Below are 24928 nucleotides of genomic sequence, written 5' to 3' on the forward strand. Positions count from 1 at the left end.
TATATGGCTTTATCCTGTCGTAAATTGGCAAAAATCCACTGCTGATGAGGTTTCACAAGGTCCTCCCTTCCTCCTTTTAAAGAAAAATCCTCATTCAGCTGAGAAACAGATCAACCAGTTACTAGTAAGGAACATGAAGAGAAACTGGGACGGGGATTAGCAAAGAGGGAGGAGAAGAGGAGAACTCTCAAATGTCAGATAGGGACATCTTGGCTTAACTAGTCTGGGGACAGTTAAGGAACAGGAACTGCCTCGGTGCATCTCAGTGTATTAACAGAAACAGCGAGGAGGCCAGACTGAAACAGGTCTGAAGCACGAAGTTGTCATGACGTGACTCAGCAATCAGGGGGATGAGGGAAACAGAACTACGTGGTTATGGTGGCAGATGCTCCCCACATTTCCAGGTTAGTTAGCCAGGGAGAGGGAGACTGATTGCACAAACTTATCTGAAACCAACATATTTGCATAATTAGCCCTAATTTCCCCATGGGGTTAATTTTCTGCCCATTGTTTGAACTGCCATTCTCACTTCCACACTGGCTGGGACAAAGTGTGCTTTTTAGAATCATAGAATCCCAGAATGGTTTGGGATGGAAGGGACCTTAGAGGTAATCTGGTTCCAACCCCCTCTGCCTTGGGCAGGGACACCTTTTGCTAGACCAGGCTGTTCAGAGCCCCATCCAGCCTGGCCTTGAACACTTCCAGGGGTGGGGAGCCCACAGCCTCTCTTGACAACCCGTTCCAAAGTTTTTTTGTTTCAAAAGCTCTGATTCCTCATTTCCTTGTGCCAGTCCTTGAAAACTGAACCAGACAATCCAAACCCCACTTACTTAATACCAAAGAAGATATTCAGAAACCTAAGCAGTGCAACAGGGAGATGGCTGGTCTGGTCAACAACTCTTCCACTGCTGGGGATTTTTTGTTTAGATTTCACATCTCCCTCGTTCCATCTCACTTACCTTATTGTCTGCTTGGTGAGTCACACAAAGACAGCAGGAATGACAAGCAGGGCAAAACAGACAGCTGTTAGAACAGAAAATCAATATGGTTAGCACCTGGTGTAATCTTAATTATTGCAGAATTTTCCCATGTTTCCCCATTGCTTTGCTCCCTGGGGCAAACAGGACCCATCCAGAGGCGGCTTGGGCAGCTAGAGGTTGACCACAGCCAAATGGCCAGGGACTACTCATGCTGTGGTCTCAGGAGTAGTTTGCAATATCCCTCCCTCCTTTATGTCACACCATTATTCCTCCTCATTATAACGTGCACTGCAGTTGCTGGCAGACTCCAGCTGGAATCAAGAGCCCTTGTGCAAAGTCTTGAGCACAGAAACAGTAAAAGACAATTTCTATTTCAGCAGATAATGGCTGAATGGAAGATAAGGAAGGGGAAGAAGAAAATATCTGCAGGCTGATCTAAATGCATCAGTTTAGCTGTGAGGAAATGTTTTGTTTGACCAACTTTTTTTAGCCCTTTGAAAATGTGAAAGAAACACGTAATTTAAATATTTACATTTTTTTTCCTGCTTTTTTTCCAGTTGAAGTGATTCACTGAATCCACAGAAAGTCTCGGAGAAGAATCTGAAAATGGCTTCATTTAAAAACTAGATTTTTGGTTGATCTGTTTTCTTTTACATCCCTTAGGAGTCTAGGGAATCTTCTTTATAAAGAGTTCAAGTGCTTAAGTAATCTGTTTATACTGTCTTTAGTAACTTCTTGTCCAATACATGTACATAGGTTTGTCCTGAAGTGTATTTATTAGCTTTCCTAACAGAAATGGAGTTGTTTGGTAGAACAGCAAACTGAAAGGCAAAACAACTGCTCTGGGTGATGAAGTCTTTAACAAAATGACATACCTGTCACTGCCAGTGTCACTGAGGAGGAAGAGGATGGATGAGTTGAACCTGTGAAGAGAGAGAAGTTCTTGATTTTTGTGTCAATTTACCCTTCTGACAAACAGCATCAGAGCAGCATTGAGAACACAGTCAGGTAAAGAACCAGGTTGTTCCAGCATCAAAGAGGTGGTGAGGGCAGAGTCTGACGGCTCCCCCTCTGCACAGAAGACTTAATAATTGCCATGTTTGTTTCTCGGCCATCAGTAGGTGTTTCCAGCCTGGATATCAACATATGTGCTGGTATGATATGTGTTAATGGTGGGCATGAAGTGAACTGGAATGAGATCCATCTGAGATCTCTATTTCATATGAGATGGGGAAGGATGAATTTCAAGGCGCCAGGCTAGGATTTGGAAACATGGTTTCAAACGGGATGTGTTTTTGCCCAGAAATATAAGCCAGAACTCCCCTGGTGCAAAAAATTCATTGGATTTCTCTCTTATCCCTTAAAGGAAGCTCTGAACTTGTGCCAGTATGAGATATGGAGGTTTTTAACAAGAAGTTCTGTAAGAGTGGTCTCTTGATAAATCTCTTTGTGCTGAGTGCTGGGGGGAAGAACTGAGAGAGGGGAGGATATTTCTTTTCAAGCCTCATTGAAGACATCACGTATAACAAATAGAAAGGCAACACTTTAGGGGAATAAATATTTGATGCTCTAATTACAAGAACCTTGCCTTGCTCAGATTTGAGTGCATTTTGCAGGAAATTGGAATTATTGTTCTGCTGAATTGAAGACTGAGGGCCTATTTTTTTATCCAGTTTGATTTTTATCCTTCATAATCCTAATTTCAAAATTTTAAAATATTTGTAATTTTAAAATACTTGTAATTTCTGACCATTCAATAGGGCTGGTATATTGGTAGGTTATTCCCATCATGGCAAGAAGTGCCTTCATTCTGATAGTACCAAGCGAAATTTTCAATGGAAAAAGGATTACTGTTGTGATGGAAGAGGAAAGACCAGACAACACATTGTTACTGCTGTACCTGGAACACTCTGAACTGGTCACCACTTGGAAACAGAGGGATCTATAAAACAGGGGGCAAAGTCCTGGATTAATGCTGAAACTGTGTGTCTGGTGAGTCAGGCCACCTACGCCCTCTGTTGGTTATAAAGGCAGTCCAACTCAGATGTGGGCACCTATGCAGTAGACATCTACAGTTCTGCAAGATTATTTTCCTCTTAAAGCTCCAAGTACTGGTGAAACCCTTTGTGGTTTTTTTTTTTCCTTGCAGTCTGTTGGCAGGAAAAGTCCTCTCGTGTTGTCATTGCATTGGCTCCCACCTCTTTAAAAATCAGCCCGTTTTCACTTCTCTGACTCAGAGGAGGGTCATAGAAGCCTGAGGACTGTAGAGGGTGTGGGCAGCTGGGTCTACCCACCTTCAGTAGCTCTTCTTGCTGCCCAGAGGGAGCCCCAAACCCTCAGTGCTGTCACAGGTGCAGTTTTGCAGTTAGCATGAAAGACAAAGTAGGACGCAGCTGTGCCCTCCCCAGAGGTGTCATCTCCAGCAGTCAGAAATGATGAGTTCCCTGATCTCTCCATCCCAAACCCCCCAGCAGTTTGTTCCCTAGGATTGATGTGCTGAGTTGGGGGGGGTGTCTGTACCCTGCATAAACAGGTCACGACAGCGACGTGGCACAATAAAAACCATCTCACCTGGCTCAGTGGTCTGTGGTGGCCACACGATGCTGTCGTTGGTGCATTGCAGGTCAAGGGGGGTCCAGACGATGCTGCTGTTCACCTTCTTGCACGTGCTGGTGCCAGAGGTGGGGGGCAGCTTATCATAACCACTCTGGCATTTGAAATGTAGCACTTGTCCCAGGTAATAGGGTTTCTTCGGTCTTATGGAGGCGTGTGGAACAGGCGGGGGGGGACCACAAAAATCTGTGGGATCAGAAGGCAGCACACAGCTAAAGCAGATGGATTTTACACACTGCTATTGCTCACAAAAATTATGATTTGCATTCTTACAAAGTACAGGCAAGCAGGATTTACCAAGCCTTCCTTCTCGCTTGCAGCATATCACTTGTTCAGCCAAGATATTACAGCTATCGTTTTTTTCCCTCTGTCTGCAAAATTGTTAAATATTACTCATCGTTGTTACACTGCTTCCATGGAAGTGTTACATTATTGAATGGGCTCTTATTTACCTTTCTGGGCAAACTCTGAAAGGTCGTCTTGCTTCTGGGGTGCAGGGCTCCTTGTTGTATTTTCTGGTTTCTGTGTAAATTTGAACTCCATTGTGGGAGCTGTTGGCAAGAAAATTATCTCATCCGTGGGAGAAGTTACAGTTGCTGAATTACAGTAGGATGAATATCAGAGTAAAGCCAGTGCCTCCAAACTTTTAGGGGTGGGATAGAACTGTTTTAAGTTCTAACTTGCAAAGATAAGCACAAAAGATCAATTGTTAGAGCGGTGCACAGATCTGTCTTATATTGACTAACTCACTGGAAAAACACATCTTGTAGAGGTGTTATAAGTAATGGATGGGCTCCTACTTACCTTTCTGATCAGACTCTGAAAAGTCTTCTTGCTTTTGGGGTGCAGGACTTTGTGCTTTACTTTCTGGCTTCTGTGTAAAATGTAACTCCTCTGTGGGACCCGTCGACAGCAAAGTCTTCTTATCTGAGGAGAAGTTACATTTGCTGAATTACATCAGGACAAAGAGGAGAACAAAGGCAGAGCACCCAAACTTTCAGAGGTGGGATAGAATTGCTTCAAGTTCTAACTTGCAAAGGTAATCACAAAAATAATTTGTTAATGCCCAGATGTGATTTATACCAACTAATGCATTGGAAAAATACGTCCACGTATAGAAAAAGGACAACACTCACTTACCAATGCATTCAAATCCACTGTAGTCCCAAGAGGCACCCTGCTGTCCACTGTTACACTGAATTCCTGGGTGATGGCCACTTTTTCTGTCATAGCCACTGTCACATGCATAGTACAGCTTCGTCCCTGGCACATAAGCTTCAGCACCGACATCAGCAAATTCCCTCGTTGGAGGATCTGGGCAATTTTCTGCAAAGAGAAAGCCTGAGAATAAGGACAGCCTGTCATTCCACTTCATCCATCTCACATCTTTCAGTCTTCTCAATACCAGGCACGTCCAGCAGATGGGCAACACGAAACATATCAACGTTTTCTTAATGAAGCTGTACACAATCATACTGGAGAGCAGTTAGTGGGACCAGAGTGTGTAGCCCTGAGCCTATGGAGTGAGGCACAGTGAACCAAACTCAGTCATTAAAAAGTTGCAACCATCTATAAGCAAACCTTGGGAATGGGTATAGACTCACAGTTCTGTCTGTGGATACCAAAGAGCAGTTTACTGTGAAATAAGTTTGCAAACCTAAATATAACTTGTCCCAAAACAAAGGGCACAAAGTGTGGTGTCATCAGCAAATCACATCTAAATATGCTTCTCAATAAGTTGGTATTAATTAATTTGTATCATTTCAGTGCACTTGAAAAGCCCTCTGAAGCTGAGCTGGAGACCCAGAAGTTGATAGAGGCACTACTTAATGATTATTTAAGGACTAAAGGCTGAGAAATTAAAATATAAGATAGGCTGGTTGCACCAGGGCTGGCACTCTGCATCTTTGGGTGCATAATCTGTGGCCCTTTATGCTTATGCATTATAGTAACAGCTATTATGAGTAAAATTTCTCAGTCATCTTGTCCTCACATTTTCTGCAGCTATAATTTATGCAGCCTTAGCAACCAGTGAGAATGACTGTGAAAGGTCTCTGAATCCCTGATAGCTGTTCATCATCTGGTGTCTGCCCTTGAATCCCAAAGTGCCTTCTCCTTGAAAGACCAACAGCAACTCAACCTGCAACTGCCAGCCCCAGCCCTGTGATGCCCTTTGCTTTCGTTTCCTCACTTCGATCTTTTCTGCCCTTTTTTTTTTTTTTTTTACTTTTCATTATCTTGCTGCTTTACTAAAAGTCACAAAGTTTGAAGAAGGCAACAGTGAAAAACATGTGAGCAGCTTAACAGCTAATCTGCATAAGGGATGTTTTAATCCCCTTGTGTCTTTCTGCTATCAAAGGATTCGCGTTGTAAACTACATCAGAGTGTGGCTTTGAGAGGAGCAACTGCACCCGAAATAGTTAACCACACGGTTTACCACAGACTGTCAGGGTGATTAAAATTAAAGAGTTATCAGATTAGCAGCAAGTTGACATCATGTACTCTCACTTTCCCTGAAAGCTAAAAGCATGTTTCCCTCAAGACTTCAAAAGCCTCTTTGAAGCAGACTGCAGATGTGAATCTCAGCACGAGGCGCTCAAACCTACAACTCATTAGTCTCTTCTTAAGAAAACCCACAACATTTAACCTACTCATCACAAAGGGCAAACGCTGTTTTAATTGATGATCAAATGAAGTTGGGTTCTTCTGAACTTGCACACATCAGACAAGGATTGTGCAGAAATGGTGCACGGCGGAGACGGCGAGCAAAGCCCACCAGGCTGGATCAGCTCACCCACACTGCAGCTGGATCACACACAGCCTTCCCAGGATCCAGCCTTTTAATGCCATCCACATCACTCAGATTCTTCTCTTCTCACATCTAAATAGCTGCAGCATCTCCTTCTTTGGCCTTTACCACATTCCCTGTTTGTTGATCCGGAAAGAATTTTGTAAGATTAATTTCCTAGATCTCATTGTGACCTTCTTCTTGCCTCCCTTTGAATTCTAACTGCATCACTGTCATGACAAATATTTTGCTTCCACTCTCAAGAACCTTCTTCTTAGCAACCATCATAACCTTTCAAAACATTGGCTTCTGTTCACATGCTATTACTCCTCACTAGTGTGTTTGATATCAAAGTCACCAGCTTTTGGTTTTTTTTTTTGTTGTACCAGTCTTCACACTGGGAGGAGCTGTGCATGAATATGGATATTGCAAGATACATATTACCATGATTGCTCTTCACTGTCTCAAAGCATCTTATATATCTTCAGAGGTGCTTCTCTTTCAGTGGTCTTCTACTCATCTTTCAAGACCAGGTAGGCACTCAACATGTAACCCATAGAACCTCCTGTCAGGTTGAGACATAAGGTCCACCCTGAGAATCCTTTTCTCCAAGTTGAGCCCCACCCCAGCTCCCTCAGACACTCCTCATCAGATTTGTGCTCCAGACCCTTGCCCAGCTCCATTGCCCCTATATCCTATTTTTCATCCCCATGGTGAGGTGTTTAGTGTCACTAATTTTTTCTCTTTCAACCCCAGTGTCCACTGTTCTCCCTTTCCTTAATTCACAAGATTCATCATCTCTCTACCTGACATTCTCATCTCACACACCCCAAAAAGTGCCCTGGGAATCCATTTCTCTGAACTTAGAGGTACTAAATGGACCAAACAGAGAGTTTGATGTAATTGTGTTCACGGGATTTACCCCTTCTATCAGCTGCAGAATTGTGAGAACATGTAGTTCTCCTAGGGCACAGGGGGATTTCTGTTTCTCCCCATATTAGTGGGGTTTTGGTGCATACAGCATTTCTGGAAATGCTGGAGCTGGTTTCAATTATAATCATAAAGTATGTGGTGATAAACCCTTGGAATTAGAAGGGGACTAGTGAATTCAGACAAAAGACATCAATGAAATGTAGAAATTAAAACATTAAAAAATATTATTTTTTCTGCTAGGGTTCAGATAAGTCAATAAGTTTTTTGAGACCTGCAAGCCTTGTCATCTGAACCAAAAAAATAGGTGGGATTCCTGCTATTCCTACTTAAGCTACAGTGCCTGATGCCATTTGAGGTGTCTCAGGACCCCTGGGACCTCCACATCAGCACAGGAGTTACTGGAGGGGAAGAAACACCAGCATCAGTTCTTTCAGCACTTGGGTTTCTTCCCTGAGGATTCCCATTCAAATATGTTACTGACCCAATCACAAAACTGCTCTCAGCAGATGTGCTGGCAGTATTAGGGTTTATGAAGCTCTCCTGCCTATTTCTTTTCATGTCTGAGTTGGCAGAGCAGTGACAGATGAGGCACCAGAACAACACCTTTTGTCCACGAGAAGCAAACAGGGAAAATTTACAAGAGGTATTTTTAGCGTTAGGTAAAACACAGACAGTGAGTCACACCACGACAACCTGAACTCAGAATTTCCTCTGTCACGTGGCTGTGTGTCACCAGCACTGACATTACTCTGACGTGAAGTTAAAACGTCAAGGTGCAGAAATAGAACGATTTTCCCCTAAACACAAAGGCAGCAAGATAGGATCGGTAGGAAACTGGGCGTTCTGAAGATTTGGGTAGAAGCAGTGCAAGAAACCGGGCACTTCACACACCTGCCCAGTTCAGAGGGGAAAAGCACCTCTCCCCAGGGAGAGCAAGAAATCAAACCAGGCCAAAATGAAGATACTTCCCCAGATGTGCCTGAAGGGGCAAAGCAGCCCTGAGGATTCATGTGCCGGGGGAAACTGTGTGCTCTCTAAATGGTCTCTTGAAGATGAAACTGGTATGAGAGAAGAGAAGGAATTGATACCAACAACTGGACCAAAATGGTAATGCAATTTTTCTAACTTCAAAACTTACTCCCCAAGGGTCTGTTAACAAGCAAGCCTCAGATCTGCAGGATCCTTTCCCCTCCTATTAATGTCATTTACTCTTTGTAAGCTGGGAATAGATCCCAGCTGTGGGGCTGGAGTGCAGACCTCAAGCTTATGGTAATTTGTGCGTGTGATTTTAATTAACTGTACCTTAGATTACACAGAGATTATCTTACGAGATCGTTTGAGCAGCAGTGAGTCTGCAGCATTAGAGACAGAAATGCAGTGCAGGTTAAGTTACCAGGCACAAGTTTTAATGCAAACAGAGAGGGAGGAGAGATCAGCCTTAAGGGGCAGGAGATGGGTTTGAATATTCCCAACAGTGGAGAGAAGGCATGTGCTGTTCTAAGGACTAGGCAGTTCAGTGCTGATGAGTTTGCTGTACAAATGTCTCTGCTGGAAAGGCAGTATAAAATAAACTGGAATATGAGCCGAGAGGAGCTGTTCATTAACTGCTTGTAGGACCGCAGAAAACTAGGTTTGGGAGAAATGAACTTATCTCTTGGCTTCCTCATGCTGACCAGATGTTTGTCACTGAACCAGGCAGTGGAATCTAATGCAAAAAAAAACAACAAAAAAAATCCATATACAGCAAGGGCAGAGTTGGTTGGACAGTGGACTTTGCTTTCTCATGCTAAGCATAATTTAGCCTCAGGAATCTGCCTTCTTAGCACCTTCCCTAAGAAGTGGAGCTGGGTATACCTCTCTAGAGGACAGCAAACACCTAATTTAACTTCTCCAAAGCAAAGCTTAAAGGTGCTTCTCTGTTTTTACCAGCTACAGTGGTGGAAGGACACTCTTATCTGCTCACATTGATAATTAGGGTGGTTGACCTAATGCATTGATGAATCTCACTCCTGCTCTAGCAGAGAGGCCGAGCTGGGGACTTGGACTGAAAATGTGGAATTGAAAGAGCATTAGGAAGGAGGGACAGTGCTTTCTAAAGCAGGGAGAGGGAGAAAAACTAGCCTGAGCACAGAGTGCTGCACAGAAAATGTACTAAGCGAAGAATGGGGAATATTTGTGTTTGTTTCTGGGTGTTTACAACATCCTTGGTTCTGTGGTGAAGCCACAGAGCTCAAACTCTTTAAAGGTAACCACGGCACATGGTTTGGTAGCAGAACACAGGGTCAGTTTTGAGAACATCATACATGAGAGCCTTGTTTTGGTGTGCGACATTTGGGGGTTGAATAGATTGGCCGCATTTTTACTTAAATCTGCTACCTCAGTGACACCCATGCCTTTGCTGTCTTCATCCAAAAGGAAAAACAAATTACTGAGAAAGAAAATTGGCTTTTTAAGCAGCAGCAGAGATACAGATTCTTTTCTTTGCCTGGAACTTTCTCAGTCTTGCCTTTTGTAGGGCTGAAAGGGCAGTAGAGAATATCCTCTCTGAAAATAATTGAAGGGTCTGAGAAGTGTGTGTCCCTGTCTTGAGTAAGTGAAAAAACTAGCTCTTCTGATTTCAGATTTGGCTTTAGGACTCACCTCATTTGACTTTTGGGCTTAGCATTGTTATGGAGCTTTTCACTGGAGCTGTCAAGATGGAAATTTTCTGTACATGTAGACGATTTTTCTGGCCTTGCATGAAATAACTTTGCCACATAACAAGGGCTTTAAACTCTTTATCTGAGGGCTTTACAAATCAAGAACAAAAAGAAAAAGCAGCAGATGACAGAGTGCTGCTACCCTGGCAGGGCTGAGGAACAGGGAGTCAAGGGAAGAAAGCCCTGGAAGGATTGTGGAAATGTGAGTTTTGGAGAAGCACTGGAGGAGATGGAGCAAGGGCCCAGTAAGCCAGGTTGTTCCAAGATTCAGGACCAGGGTCAGGGGATGGAAACCACGGATAGAAAATATCCAAAAGCTGGGCTTTTAATGCCACAGGGAAAACTGGAGAAACAAAGCTGTACATTGAGAAAGAAAGCAGGGAGACAAAAATGTGAACACTCTGAAGGCAATAGTGAGCAAAGTCAAAAGCAGTGGCTTTCTATAAGTAAAGATTGGATTTTTTTCTGCAATGAAAGGAAAGGACATAAAATCTCATCTCTGATGAGGTGGGAAGATAATTTCTCCAGATGAAGGAAGAAGTGGATACTGCAGGATCTCTCTCTGTAATACCTGCTTTTCCTCAGTAGCAACATAATATTTAACAATTTTTTTTTTTTAACCTTTGTTTTTTATTGTATCTGTGTATTGGGCACTTCGCTGCTGCGGGCCATTGTAGCTGAGAGGTTAATAAAGGTTTGCTCTCTGGATGACCTTACAAGAAACACTTGTAAGTGTTTGACAACTTTAATGTATTCTGCACTGCGTTTCAAATCCATGGGAGCCAGCACTAATATGCAAGTATAATGGGAAAGAAATTCCTCTCATTTAAATGACAGAGATCTGGTACCCATCTTGTGTGAACGAAATTCTGCTTGAATGGAATTCTTTCTTTTGTGAGTTTTAATCCTTTCCAGGTTTAACTTGCAAATCTATTCAGTGTATTGCTGTAAGATGAACAGCAAGATGGAAAGGTTGTAGGAGCACAACCCAGCTTTTACCTTGTGTTTGACCCTCACTTCAAGCCTAATCCATGCCTGCAGCTTCTAGGCATTGCTGCTGTGCAGAGCAAAGGAGATAAATGTGATGATCTTCACAAGAAAATCAGCATTTCTCTTCTCTTTAGCACTAAGGCATTGTTTAATTTTTATTAAATGAATGATCATCCCATGCCTTAGTTTTCCCAGTTGTTTGTCAGAGAACTTTGCCTTCTCAAAGCACTTTGAGATCTATTGGTGAAACAGTGGTGTAAAACAAAGGGTTTTTTGTATTCTTTTTCCTCTAATTATGTTTATTCCTGGTAGCGCATTTTGCCAAACAACATCTAGGGCAGGATCTATTTACAAACCTGAACTAGCAATGCCAGGGTGAGCTGAAAAGACAGAGGCAAAACAATAAGAAAAGCACTCTATATGCTGAGCCATGGTCGATTTTTGACCACTTTGACCCAGCCTGTTCCTTCTGCTTTGCTTATGTCTGTTCCCAGGTCTCCTTGTTGATCGTCCTAAGGAATTAAAAACAACAGGTCTTACAGCTACAATACCTCAGCTGTCCCTATGATTAAAAACTCTTAATTCATAAAAGGTGGTGTTTCTAACTTAGCATATTATTTGCAGGGAGATACATAAATAAATATAAAAATATATGTAATAACATATATATATAAATATTATGTTTAAACATTAAGAGAGACATTGAAAATAAACACAGGAAGCCTAGGAAAGAAGAGCTTAGCGATACAGTGAAGAATGCAATGCTCTGCATTTATTCATTCACTGGCAAACTAAATCACATCAAACAGCATAAAATGCAACTGCTCCAACACCCCTCTTTTTTTTTTTTTTTTTTTCAAAAAAAGCCCAGAAAGATTTCTGATAAACGAGACTTGCCAGCAGGAAATTTCACAGCATGTTCCAGGCACAGTAATACAGAAAGTGTGATCTGGGGGACCTGACTCATCCCAGAACTGATCCTACTGACGCATCTCTGGCTGAGCGCGTCTCACAGTGATGCTCCCGCACTCCCTGGAACACTTGCCGTGGGCATTGGCACTTCATTTGCCAGGGAAAATGCCCCGTGAAAGAGAAGGTACAGCTTTTACTGGCAAAACACTTCAATGACAAAAAACATCTCCTGGGGGTGAAACGTTTGTGAAGGTCCCTCCTGCATTAATGAGTTTAGCCATTAGCAAAGCACTCTTCCCTTGGGGTGGCCAGCCCCGAGTAAAATTCTCAGCCCTCCTAAAGATGATCCATCAGCAGCTACAGCACCACCATATCTGAGAACCTGCCTTAGGCTGTATGTGCTCATACCTCTCAACCTGGACATCATCATCTCAGAACCACAGAATACGCAGGAAATGTCACTTTCATGGACCACCAAGAACGGAAGATTTTTCTTTCCCCCTTTGAACAATGCAGTTTAAATTCAAATACACATATATATATATCACCAGACTGTTTCTCAATGTGCACATTTGTCACAGTAAACAAGCCAAATATAAGCAGTATCACCATTTATAAATGTGTATAACTAAGCTGAATGAATTAGCTGCCTCCATTCACAATCTATAGGTGCTACTGGTCGGTAGGAATGCCTGAAAAATATTTCATATCTATAGTAGGTCTAGCAAATTTGGATGGTGCCCTTTAACTAATAGCATTGCCATCAATTTTACCTACAAAGGTGCTGACATTTAAGTGTCTATTTTTATATTTGCTGAAGTTACAAGCAAAATGGAAAAAGCAAATTCGAAGAGCTATCTAAGGCTGCTTTGATCTGCCCACTGTTCCAGTGATGGGTTGGAGGATACATACATTACTCAGACGAAAAATATCCTGTAAAGTTTTGGATTTTCTGCAGTTGTTAGTGGGCACAAGACCCATTTCTCTCATTTCCTTAGAATAATAAATTCCTTAAGCTCTAAACATCTTCCCTTAGCTGAAAGGAGTCAGGATGTTGCGAACATCCTCCAACAGCCCCCCCTCCAAAAAAAAAAAAAAAAAAAAAAATCACATTTTCCATCCCCAAAAGGAAAAAATAGCCTTTTACCTCGCTTGTTCCCCTTGATGAATCCAAACAAGAGCCACATCAAAAGGCACTTGAGCTCCATGGGGCTTGTCCACATCTTTTCGCTGCACCGCTGAGGGATGGCGAAGTTTCTCAGAAGCGATGAGCTGCTGCCAGCCAAGCCAAGGGGCCGGTCACTGCATGGTTAGAGCTGTGGGGAGCATCACCCCGTGTGTGCAGGGAGGACTCTGGTCAGAAAACAGTTGTTTTGCTGTCTGTCTCCACAGGAGAGAATAAAGGCTGCTTTTCTGTTCAGGTATTAGTAGCTTTTATCCAGGAAATCAAGCTTCATGCTCGGCGTGGCAGAGCGTGCCGTCGCGAGTAGGAAGTGGTTTGACACATCAGAGCTGCTGACTCCAGAGCTGTTTCACTACAGCTGAGGTCAGTAGAAAGGGGTGAGATTTTAACAGGTTTGTGCAGGTACTCAGCTCCAAATCTGTGGCTGGATGGATATTGGAGAGGGACCATCGCTGTGGAATAGTTGTCTGATCTATGATGATGGACCTCAGACACCATCTGTGGGCTCTGTCTACAAAGCAAAGGTTCCATGGGCTATATTTTTGGGTTTTTGGAGGTCTTCTGCTAATGATGATAAAGACACTCTGTGTTTATTTCTGTTGTAAGCATGTTTGCAGTTTCTCTGAATCACAGCTGAGGTTCTGAATTATGGACAGTTTGATCAAACAAAAGAACCCATGAGGATGAGGCTGGCGGGTAGGGAAAGGTTTTGCCTTGTTCCTAAATTGTCTATGTGTGAAATGTTTCAGTGAAATTCTTCCAAGTGTCAGTGGAAAACTGGAAATTATCAAGGAAGTATCAGACTTCATGTAGTTTTTCTTTAGCCACTTCCACAGAAATTATTTCCTTCTAGTATCCAAAAAAGTAATTGGGATAGACTGCGGTAAAAGCAGATTTAAACTAACTGTGGTATTATATCATGATTACTACATACTGAGCATTTACTTCTGCCCTATAAATCCTTAATAAATTAGATCTCCTTAACAGGCATGCTAAGAAACTGATGTGATGCATTTTTAAATGCTGCTGCAGCTGCATCCATCAATCTCCTAACCTCTCTCCGGATGAAATCTCCCTCTGCCCTTTCCATGAAAGATTTTGTGCAGCTTCACTGATGCAGGTGACAAGTCCTCTTGGGGGGCTTGTCAGCTGCGAGGCTTTGACCAGGAGATCACCTCTCAAATCCAAATGCAGCAGGGCATGGAGAACAAGTAAACCTTCTGAAGCAAATGCTGTGGGCAAAACGCTCTGCTTACCCCAGAGCTGCTTCGTGCTCCACAGGTACTTACTGCCTTTGATTTAGTATCAAATCATCTTCCCTATTTAACAGTATAATAGGAAAAGCTCATGCCAAAGCCCACTGAAGGATTTAGAGAGTTTTACTCCTGAAAAAAATGTCTGAAAGTCTTAGACCCCAATTCTCTACCTTTTTCCAAGATGCCTGGATATATGCAACTGCCTGAACTCTGCAGCCACCTGGGCTGGTAAAACACATTTGTTATGTTGTCCAGAAAAAATCCTTTACTTTTAATGACATTTTTTTTCATTTCCTCACTAAACATGGGGTCTGTTCTTTGGAGGTGCAGGGATTTACTCCACAACATATGCTTCTAGTTCTTGCCTGACCAATCTATTTAATTCCATAGCTGTTTGCACGATGAAGACAGAGATGGGGGACCTTTTCTGCAGTCCTTCAGCTCAATCTTTCATGTAGCCATTTGCTTTCAAGCAGCAAATCTCAGTGTAGATGGGTAACAGGCACTTATATTTTGTCAGAAAGGGTGAGTTTTCATCCAGGTCTGAACATGAAATGTGAGTTGTAGTGGAAGGAACGGTGACCCCAGGTGGCTAATTGCTGCAAACACAGTTTGCATGAGAAAGACCCATAACTCGGGGTTTAAGCCCTTTAAAGGTCAGGAAAAAAATTGGTTATGGCTTGTGAAAGGAATTAGTCAGGTCAGCTTTGTGAAATAGGTCAGTTTGCTAAATGATTCCAGGAAAAAAAAAAACAAAAAACAATGGTGCTTCTGCAAGGAACTGACCCAAGACAGAGCAAGGCAGAGAAAGGCAGGGTGAGAACAGAGGGACCCAGAAAGGGGGAAAGGTATCCAGGCACAGGAAAAAAAAAAAAAAAAGGGCTTATGAGAAAAAAAATCCTATCTAGCATTATAATTTAGATGATAAACGTGAGATATTAGCAACAGAATTAGGTGTGGCAGTAAAGGAGGGGACGCACTGTGAAAACTCAGTGGATACCTGGAAAGTGGTGGAGGGAGATACAAAAAAAAAAAGCAACTTGAGCATCTAGGAAGGTGTAGGAGGAAAAGAAGGTGCTGCTGTTTCTGTTGCTCGTTGACTTTCTTCCGTTGATCACCAGAGTTTTGCTGCTGGGAAAAGTTCTCTGCTTCAGCAGAGAGCTGGGAGGAAAGGAGCCTGTCACGTAGCTCAGGCCACCACAGATAAGTTTATAAAGATTATTTTTGTTCAATGCCACAAGACCACAAAAGATGCACAAATGGAGTTGTCAGGGAGTAAACCACAGGCACAGCTCACAGCTCCAGCCTTTTTTTTGGTCTAGGTTTAACAAGGGCCTTTTGAAATCCTTCAAGTGCTTTTAAAACTCTTTGTGCACAAACTCATTTGGTCTGGAGGTCTGTCCTTTCTTAAAACTGGTTTCTAAGCCAACTGTGATCTTGCTGCAGCTCTTCTCAGTTCAAAGCAGTGGTAAGCATCCATATAATTCACTAAAATAAACAAGCTTTGTGCTTTCTTCTATTTTTTTTTTTCTTTCTGTGAATCACTCTTACACAAATATTCTATTCAAGGGAATAACATTTTATACTGACCTTCCTAGGGAGGGTCTGGGGGTGGCTTTAATAGCTGAGTAAACTCTGTAATCAGTACTGCTTATATGTCCTTAAAAGTATGGTAATCGTGATTGTAGACTCACAGGATGCACAAGGGCCGCACACAGGGCCCTTCCCAACCTCCACAGCAGCATCCAGCTCTGCTGCAAAGCAGAGAAATGGGGAAGCCTTAGTTATACTGAATCCCTGAAATGATCATCAGAAATTTTTCATCCAGTCTAATTATTTATAATGGTCAAACTGGTTTTAATCACTTTTTCTTTCCCCTAAAAGCAAGACAGAACCAACAGGAGGCACACAAATTTCTCATCTTAAATGAAGCATATTTGCAAGGATTTGAGTTCAGTTCAAGAGGGAGTTCTATAGTCAGCACAGTTGTCAAAGTTCCCCCTCGAGTCAATGGAGAGTCAATAAGAGCATCTAGAGAGTGATTCACCTCCTCTTCTAGACATCCACTTAACCAGATGAATCACTCTTCTTAACTTCTCTACCTCCCTCCCTCCAATCTGCACACAGTGGTTCAACCAGCATAACCAGGTTAAACCAAACATGGGTCTTTTGGGCAGCTTCAGCTGCATGAGACAAATCCAACCTGAAAACCCCTACTGAATTCAGAAATAGAATTTAAATTGCTTTTTTAGTGACTGAGAACAGTCTTTCCTGTCAAATATTCTGGATGTGGTTCATTATACTCTTATTAATTATTCCTTTCACTGATTTCACTGAGTCCTGTGATAAATTATGTGAGGACCATAAAACTGAAAGGGGCCTTGCAAACCCAGTACTCAGTGTTGGGCTAAATCCATCAGTCAAATCCTGCTTTGTTGGTGCCTGGGGTTAAACCAGAACATCATCATCGTGCTGGGGTTTTTTGGCTGTTCTGCAGAACTATCAGGTTGGTATACAGCTACAGCCAAAAATCCACCAGAAATCAAACACCAAGCACATTATTATTACAATAAAACAGTGTCTAATGAGCACATCTGGAGGAGACTGAATTTTTAGTCTCTTTCTCCTCAGACTTGGTGTCCCGCTGAACTCCTGGTTCATGTGAAAAACTCTTGATATATTTAGTTTCTATGTAGTGAGTACTGGCACAACCTCCTTAATACACCACTGCCTAGATTGGGTTCTTCAATATTTCCCCATGCAAATACAACTGAATAGTACAGATAACTTCCTTCCTATTATTACTTGCAATCACAATCCTTTGGCCTGAGCAGAAAAAAAAATCAGGAACTTAAACTAATAAAGGAAGCGTATTATTGCAAAATCATACTTGTTCTTTCTCTCCTCCTTTTTTACTATCAAATATATTAATGAGGTATATTTAATGCTGCAAAGTGCACAAGACTGAAGACATCCTCTGCAGTGAGCTCCTTACCCAAGGCACCCTGTCTCACTGCTTGATTTCAGGAAGAATTTTTACATTATCTGTGAAGTTATGGAAATATAACCTAGAAGAATCGCGAGTTGAGCACAAAAGTGATTGGAGAATCCCTGAAAAGAAAGTGCCCTTAAAATGGCTCAGAGCTGTGTCAGATATAAGAGCATGTTGAGTGGCACTGATTAAGTGTCGGAAGAGAAGGATGCATTGAAAGGTGGTCCCCAGGTTAGAATGTGGATTTCTGGTATTCAGCATTTTCAGCAGTTACCTAGATGATGAATATAGACAAACTTCACTGAATTTGCAGAAGATACTGGGCCAGGAGAAACTATAGAGGGCAGGAAAGAAATTCAAAGTGACCTCAATTACGCTGGACAAAAAAATAAAGATGCAGTTTAAAGATAAGTGCAAGTGTTATACATAGGCAGGATAAAACAGTGAAATGGAGTAGTGGCATCACTGATTAGATACCTGATCTTCAGAAAATGAAGCAGGGCTTGCATGCAGAAGACCAACTCAAAATGTCACACAGTAAAAACTTAAATCTAGCTCCAAAATGTACAAGTGCAAAGAACCCCCTTGTTCTGTGCTGGGACAGTGAAGATATGGATATGGTGCTGTGCCTAATTTTGGGCACTACATACTGATAAAAACACGGAGAAGCAGAAGACAGTTCAGAGGAAAGCAGCGAAAATGACAAGATAGTCTAGGGAACCTCTTCTAAAAGGAAAGACTGGATACCTTCAGACTGTCTGACGAATGATGATAAAGAAGGGGACTAAATAAGAGCCTCAGCAGTGGTAGTGATAGAGCTGACCTAGGCATGGAATAGATGACCCCTCAAGTCTTCTTCTAGCACTACATCTAGGGGCTGGTAAGGACTGTGCTCTTCCTCCTTTTTAAACTCACAGCCCAGCAAACTGCAACCAGTGCAAACACCTGAGCTGGCTGTGTAGACTCCCTTTATCATCAATGAAGACAAGTAGGGCAGGGCTGTATATCCAAAACTATTTAAATAAGCCTGATATCCCTTATGAGAGGCATCAATAATCAGGGGAGATGAAGTTGATCTCCATCAAGTTTTAAATCACAAAATGTTTACATTATATGACTCCCATCCCAACTTCGGCCCTTGTATTACCCAGTGAACTTCCCATGGTTGAAGACCACCATTAAAAATCTTTCTGCTGCATGTCCTAAGGCACCTGTCTACATCTTCCTTAGCTTCATGAGCTGGGCAGATGCTTCTGTTTAGGAAGGCACTGAACTCTAGTTCAGTGAAGGCGCAGTTAATCTTGGCTGTATGAATTTTGTTGAGTCAGCTCTGAATTTACCACCTCATAGGAAGTTGATGTAGATGTTCCAAGAACTTGGGCTAAATTCTCTGCCACGGAAATTAAAGTAAACAGTTGCATTTCAGTTCTTAGATCTTAATCTGCAACCTTTCCCAGGAGTGAAAAAAGAACTTCTGAACTGTACGGATTCTGAGGATTCCTTATAGAAATGCAAAAAAAAAAAAAAAAAAAAAAAAAAAATTCTTGAGCCTGAAAAAAACTTGGAAGTTTCTAGGTCTAACCACTAACCAAGAAATGTTGGGGTTCAAGTTAGAAAATTTGTGTGGTACTCAGGCAGGAAATGCAGAGTACAAAAAAGAGAAACTGAATGTAGAAAGTTCAGGATGCATTTTTCTTCAGCCAGGCTAAAGAAACAGAAAATAGTAAGAGTTTCGCCTTCTTGAATATAAATTATTAAAACTGACCCTTTTGTTCAGCGCAGAATAAAGGTTCATGCCTTGTTTTTTTGCCCCTAATGAGGCTCAGGACTTTCTCCAACATCTTTGTGATGAGCCTCTTCTCACAGCATTAAGAGCAATCATTCAAATTATTGCCAGAGTAAACTCATCCTTTGTTACGAAAGTTAGACCTCGTTATTGAGCACATCATTTCAAAATCATGATTTCCTGTGGTTGCTGTAGGATTTTCTCTGTAAGGCAATTTTCTGATGCACATTCAGCTGTTCTCAAATACTGCAGTGACACCAGAGGTTGTAGACTAAGTCAGACTAAAATGGGACAGTTAAACATTACTCTGGATATCAAAGTAGCACATTTGAAGACTGAAAATTATGGGTGAGATATTAAATAAACAGAAAACTGGTGGGTATCTTTTTCATGGCCCATTTTGTTACCGTTACTCTAGTACCATTTTCATGGATTGAGCACTATTTGTGCAGTGGAGAAGGATGGGGTTGGAATGGAGTTTTTGGGATTAACAAATCAGAGAATAATAGAACCACTGAATAGTTTGGGTTGGAAGGGACCTGAAAGACCATCTAGTTCCAATCTTCCTGCCATGGGTGGAGTCGCCTTCCACTAGCCCAGGTTGCTCAGTGCCCCATCGAACCTGGACTTGAACACTTCCAGGTATGGGGAGTCAATAAACTCCCTGGGAAACCTGTTCCAGTGCCTCCCCATCCTCACAGTAAAGAATTTCTTCCTCATATCTAATCTGACTCTACCCTCCTTCATCTTAAGGCCATTCCCCCTTGTCCTATCCCTCCATGCCCTCGTGAAAAGTCCCTCTCCAGACTTCTTGTAAGCTCCCTTTAGCTACTGGAAGGCTGCTCTAAGGTCTCCTTGACCATGAGAAGATGGATGTTTGAGGTGCAAAGCCCTGAGTAGCTCAACAAGCCTGTGGAGGATTTCACAGCACTCCATGTCTTTCTCCTGAGGAAGCTTAAAGGCTGAGATGAGACAAGAAGAGAATTTAGGATCAGCAAGGTGGTTTTCACCTTTTCTCGTTTAATATTAGATGTTGGTGTAGATGCAGACTCCTGAGCTGGTCACCTGCCCTCACAGTCAATGAAGAGCAATAGGAGCAGCTCAGATGACCTATTTTGGGTGTCTGAATTGGGGTGAGATGAACTCCAGTGTGAAGTGTCTGCTTTTCTGCACTGGCCACAAACAAGTAGAGCACTGAAACGCCGCAGATGTCACCAAACCTCCCACCTGATTTTCAACTGTCTCAAACAAACTCCAACTACTATAATTAGCAGCAAAAATTGCCCTGTGCTGCCCTTGGTGTCTATAACAGTGTCTCAGTGCTTAGGGACCTAGGCAGAAATAACCTCTCTACCATCAGATTTATCCCTTCCCTCAGATGAGTTAGATATTTGTCCAGTGCCCTGGATCCAGACCCCGTCTCCAACCCCACCATCCCTCTGCCTCTTGTGTTGTCCACAGATTATAAATGCTGGAGCACAGCAGGTTTGGGGCTGAGCTCTGGGCAACTTCACTCTTGAAGGGGAATGCAATTAAAGGAGAAAGCAATAAACTGCAGCTGGCAAATCTGTAGTGTGGAAAGGTCCAAAATCCAGCCCTAACACTTGCGCTGTTCAGGGCTCTGCTGATCAGTGCCTCTCTGGTGCATGGGAGAAGAAAGAAGGAGGAAGGTGACCTCAGACAGGATCAAGCTGACTGTAAAACATGCTAATGAAATGCAGGAGTTATTTCCATAAAGCAGTTTATATTTCATGCCCTGTAGCTGTTCTTCCAAGAAAACAGCAACTGTTTATCAGGTTGTTCAACACAGGTAAATTCACCCTGAGTTCCCCTCTGACCCTCATGAATTTAACTGTCCACACTTTGCAGCCAGACCTCATTTCATCACCTGCATCCACCCAGCCAAGGGAACTGCCCAGTGATTGGCTTTGCAGGTTGCAGAGGAATCACTTGTGAGGGGCAAATGGCCTCAAACTTTCTCCCAGAGGCCAGGACAAAGTTCATTACAGCTTGAGAGCATTCAGTGCTGGAAAAATGTCCTCACCCCAAAATGCTGAGCTCAGGCAGTGAGTGCAGTCGGCTTTGAATCTGATTGTTTTTACCAACTGCACAAGGAACGTCCAAATTTGCTGGAGATGACCTCCATCCAGCAGAATCCTGTCATTTGCCGGACAGCCTTGTGCCTTTAAAGAGAATGGTGACACTCAGTGCAGGCAGGAAATCACATTTAAAAAAAAAAACCAACATGTGGGATCTTTTATATCTCTTCTGGATGTACACACAGCCTCTTCTTTATTGATATCTCTGATTAGCACATGTCAGCCCTTCTGAAGTCCTGTCTGCTTTGATCACTGCACGTTGATAACCAAAGACAGCCTTGTAGGAGAATTTACTCCATTAAACAGTCTTACAATTTTAGGCTCTGTCTGCAGTGGAATAGTTCCAATTTCTAAATTTCTTTATTTCTAAATCCAGAGATCAACATTTCCTCATCTGGAGGGTCTGACTAGCAGCTGTATCTTACTTTTAATATAGGAAATTATTAATTAAGTGAGAATATTTGGGGCAGAGGGGTTCACGTGGCCTCAGGTCACACAGAGGGTGATATCATTTGTGTCAAAGTAGCAAAAAGAGGATTGTTTCCAGGGCTGATTTACTTCCTATCAGCCAGACTGTAACTGCCCCTCACTCAGATGCCCTCATGACCATCTTCATTATATCTGTCACCTGCATGGTACAAAGAGTAGCACTCAAAAAAATATCTCATTAGCCGTTTTCATGGTGAGCAAATGGAAAACCTGAAATATTTGATGTGACTAATAAAAGCCAGACACTGAGCCTCCTCAATTTGGAGTGTTTTGTCAGGTCATTTAAAATTAGAAGTGGAAAGCACTCCAGATGATACACCAGGTATGTGCAGCTCAAATGCTATAAAAAGAATAGATGGAAAATAATATAAAAATATAATTTGTAACAGAATGATAGTATCTACGTGCTTGGCTGTTTAGTGTTCAAAGAGTATTCACCAAGATGATTATTTCTGTGTCATCTCTCTTCAGTGGGACAAAGAAGATTCAAAAATTAAATATTTGCACAAAGACACTATTTGCATCTATTTTAATTCAGACTGGGTTTTCATTCTGGTTGCTGGGGCACCCCAAGAGGCCACGCACAGCCAAACCTCAGCTTCTCATGCTCCCCAAAAAGTGACATTGTCAGAGCAGGGCTGCTGGTACTGACTCATTGCCACAAGCATTGCCACGGGCTCCCCATGGTGGCACAGCCTGGGTCTGCCCTTGGAATGCTTCATCCCAGCAACATCCAGATCCAGTGTGGGGCTTCAAAATGAGAAATCATAACCAACAAGTGTAGCTGGGAAACCAGATGAGCAGACAAAGGCAAAGGCAAAGGCAACAAGCATCAGAAGGAGGAGCCCAGAGGAGACAGATAAGAGCACCTCATCCTAATTTTGGCCCCTCCAGTAACTCCAAATGTGGCTTGGGGAAATCACTTCCCTGCCTTTCCCCTTGTTCTACACCTCTTAGCTCTTGATAACAATAAATTCTTGATAAAAATATTCATTTTAAGTGCAGAGATGTCTCTCTGTTCTCCTGCTTGATGCCATGCAGTCTTTGAGCAAAGACAGGACTTTAACTATCTTAGAATCACAGAATCACAGAATAGTTTCTGTTTGAAGGGACCTGAAAGATCATCCAGTTCCAACCTCCCTCCCATGGGCAGGGACACCTTCCACTGTTCCAGGTTGCTTCAAGCCCCATCCAACCCGATCTTGAACACTTCCAGGGATGGGGCAGCCACAGCTTCTCTGGGCAACCTGTGCCAGGGCCTCCCCACCCTCACAGGGAAGAATTTCTTCCCAATATCCCATCTAAACCTGCCTTCTGGCACTGGGAAACCACTGCCCTTTGTCCTGTCACTCCAGGCCCTTGTCCAAAGTCCCTCTCCAGCTCTCTTGGAGACCTTTTAGGCACTGGAAGGGGGTCTAAGGTCTCCTCAGAGCCTTTTCTTCTCCAGGCTGAAGGATAATTCAAGGCATCTCCTCTGAATTCCAAATAGCTAGAAAACAACAGAGCACAAGCTTAGTCAAAATGTTTCTACCTTACCTTTAAAAAGAGAGAAGAGTTTCATTTGTTTTTGCTTCAGGAAGCTCTCTGCACCAACAGAGAAGAAAGTCCCTTTCTAAAATAACAAGAAATTCATTAGCACTTCTTGTACTTTTTTAAGGTCACCATTACAGATATTTTTGATAGCACATCCTTTTACGCACATGTGGTCTGCTCTGATGGTGGAGATAATGCTGTTTACCTGAAGAGCAGGTTTGGGTTGGGTTTTTTTTTTTCTGTGTCCCTTGTTTTTCAGGAACAGAAGGTTGGACAATGGTCACAGTTAAGCCATTGGAAAGAGTGTAGAAGGAAAAACGAGGCACATGGTGAACAGCATCATATTTAAAATGCTGAAAGCTCAGTGTTCATCGTTTGCCTTCCGTGATACAATGATCTGATCCATGGTGGGATCAGATATTAAGGAGTTTAGGGGACTCTGTCTCTGGCTACACTGCTTTTTTTTTTAAGGAACATAAGAGTTGACAGGCTGGGCAAGATTACCCATCATTGTAGTTCAGTATCAGGCCCTTTTCAATAATCAGGAGAATATCTGAAGGAAGATGGAAAAAATCCTACCTAAAAAAACGCAGAATAGTCAGCTTTTGTCCTTAACCTTGTCTTGACTTCCAGTTATTGGGTTGTTTTATAACAAATAAAAGCTTTTCTCTCTTTTATGAGATATATACTCTGAATAAACACACAGCTCTTTGTTTCTTACTCCACCAGTACCTTGTGAACTGCAAAGTTACCAAAAACCTCAAGGCACACTATGAGTTAGTTTTTTTTTTTTTTTAATAACATGAAAACTATGAACCAAAGTAAGTCCTGGGATATAAAATTCAATATGGAAAGTGTCCCAGTACATTTGGAAAGTGCTGTTCCATGGACTATTTTCCAGAGACATGGATATAGCATTTCCATGCAAATGTGCTGGGCATCTCAGTTTTAGGGAGCTAAAACTGGATGAGATTAATTATATTATAATCGTATGACATCATACCTGATCTTAACATCTAATATTATCCAATATACATGATCCTCTTAAGAGATGGAAAGTGTCATTCCTAAACAGCTGGAAAACGCTGCCTGGGTCTGAATCCTAAGCCAGAGTCATATCACTTAGTCCAGACTGGTCAAGCATGAGGATGTTTCAGTGTACCTGTCTCTGTTTGCACCACACACCTTTGTGGCAGAGACAATCTTGAAGGGCTGATGTTTAAGTCCTCCAAGACAGCCCTAAACCAGCAGTCCTTCATTCAAAAGATTCTGAACATCATAGTTTTTTCTTAGCTTCAAAAATTCACCTACAATATCAGTGCCGTGGGACACACTCTAGGGCCAAGGATGCTGCGCACAAACCACATGGGAAGAAATCCATAGAAGAAGACAGATGAGACCATGCCCCAGCACAAAAGGCTGTATATGTGGAAAACAAGCTGAACTTTAAGAGCTGGCAATCCCTAATGGAGGAGCAGAACTCCTTTTTGCAAATTTACCCAGTGATCAGAGCACTTGGTCAGTAATCCAGAGCGAGCCTGGATGGCAAATCTTCTCCTTCATCTCTCTGGAGAAATATAGCAAGTAACAAAGCCATAGAAATAATCACAGACTCATCAAATAATTTGGATTGGAAAGAAAAAGCTGGTTATGAGATCCCACTTGGATTTAGTCA

General features: G+C 42.3%; 1 protein-coding gene across 1 annotated transcript; it reads right to left on the reverse strand.

Annotated features, from left to right (window-relative positions):
- Positions 1–2899: 2899 nt before the first annotated feature.
- IL15RA (interleukin 15 receptor subunit alpha) lies at positions 2900–13266 on the reverse strand. Its single transcript, XM_027903532.1, has 5 exons — positions 13063–13266; positions 4734–4919; positions 4398–4520; positions 3552–3779; positions 2900–2922 (listed from the first exon to the last, which is right to left on the reverse strand). Exons 1-5 carry the CDS (start codon positions 13136–13138, stop codon positions 2900–2902), a joined length of 636 nt encoding a protein of 211 aa, XP_027759333.1. The 5' UTR covers positions 13139–13266.
- Between the last annotated feature and the right edge of the window lie 11662 nt (positions 13267–24928).

The sequence above is a fragment of the Empidonax traillii genome, unplaced genomic scaffold, assembly GCF_003031625.1.
Source record: "Empidonax traillii isolate 1590-97213 ecotype Southwest subspecies unplaced genomic scaffold, ASM303162v1 scaffold980:size574330, whole genome shotgun sequence".
Taxonomy (NCBI): domain Eukaryota; kingdom Metazoa; phylum Chordata; class Aves; order Passeriformes; family Tyrannidae; genus Empidonax; species Empidonax traillii.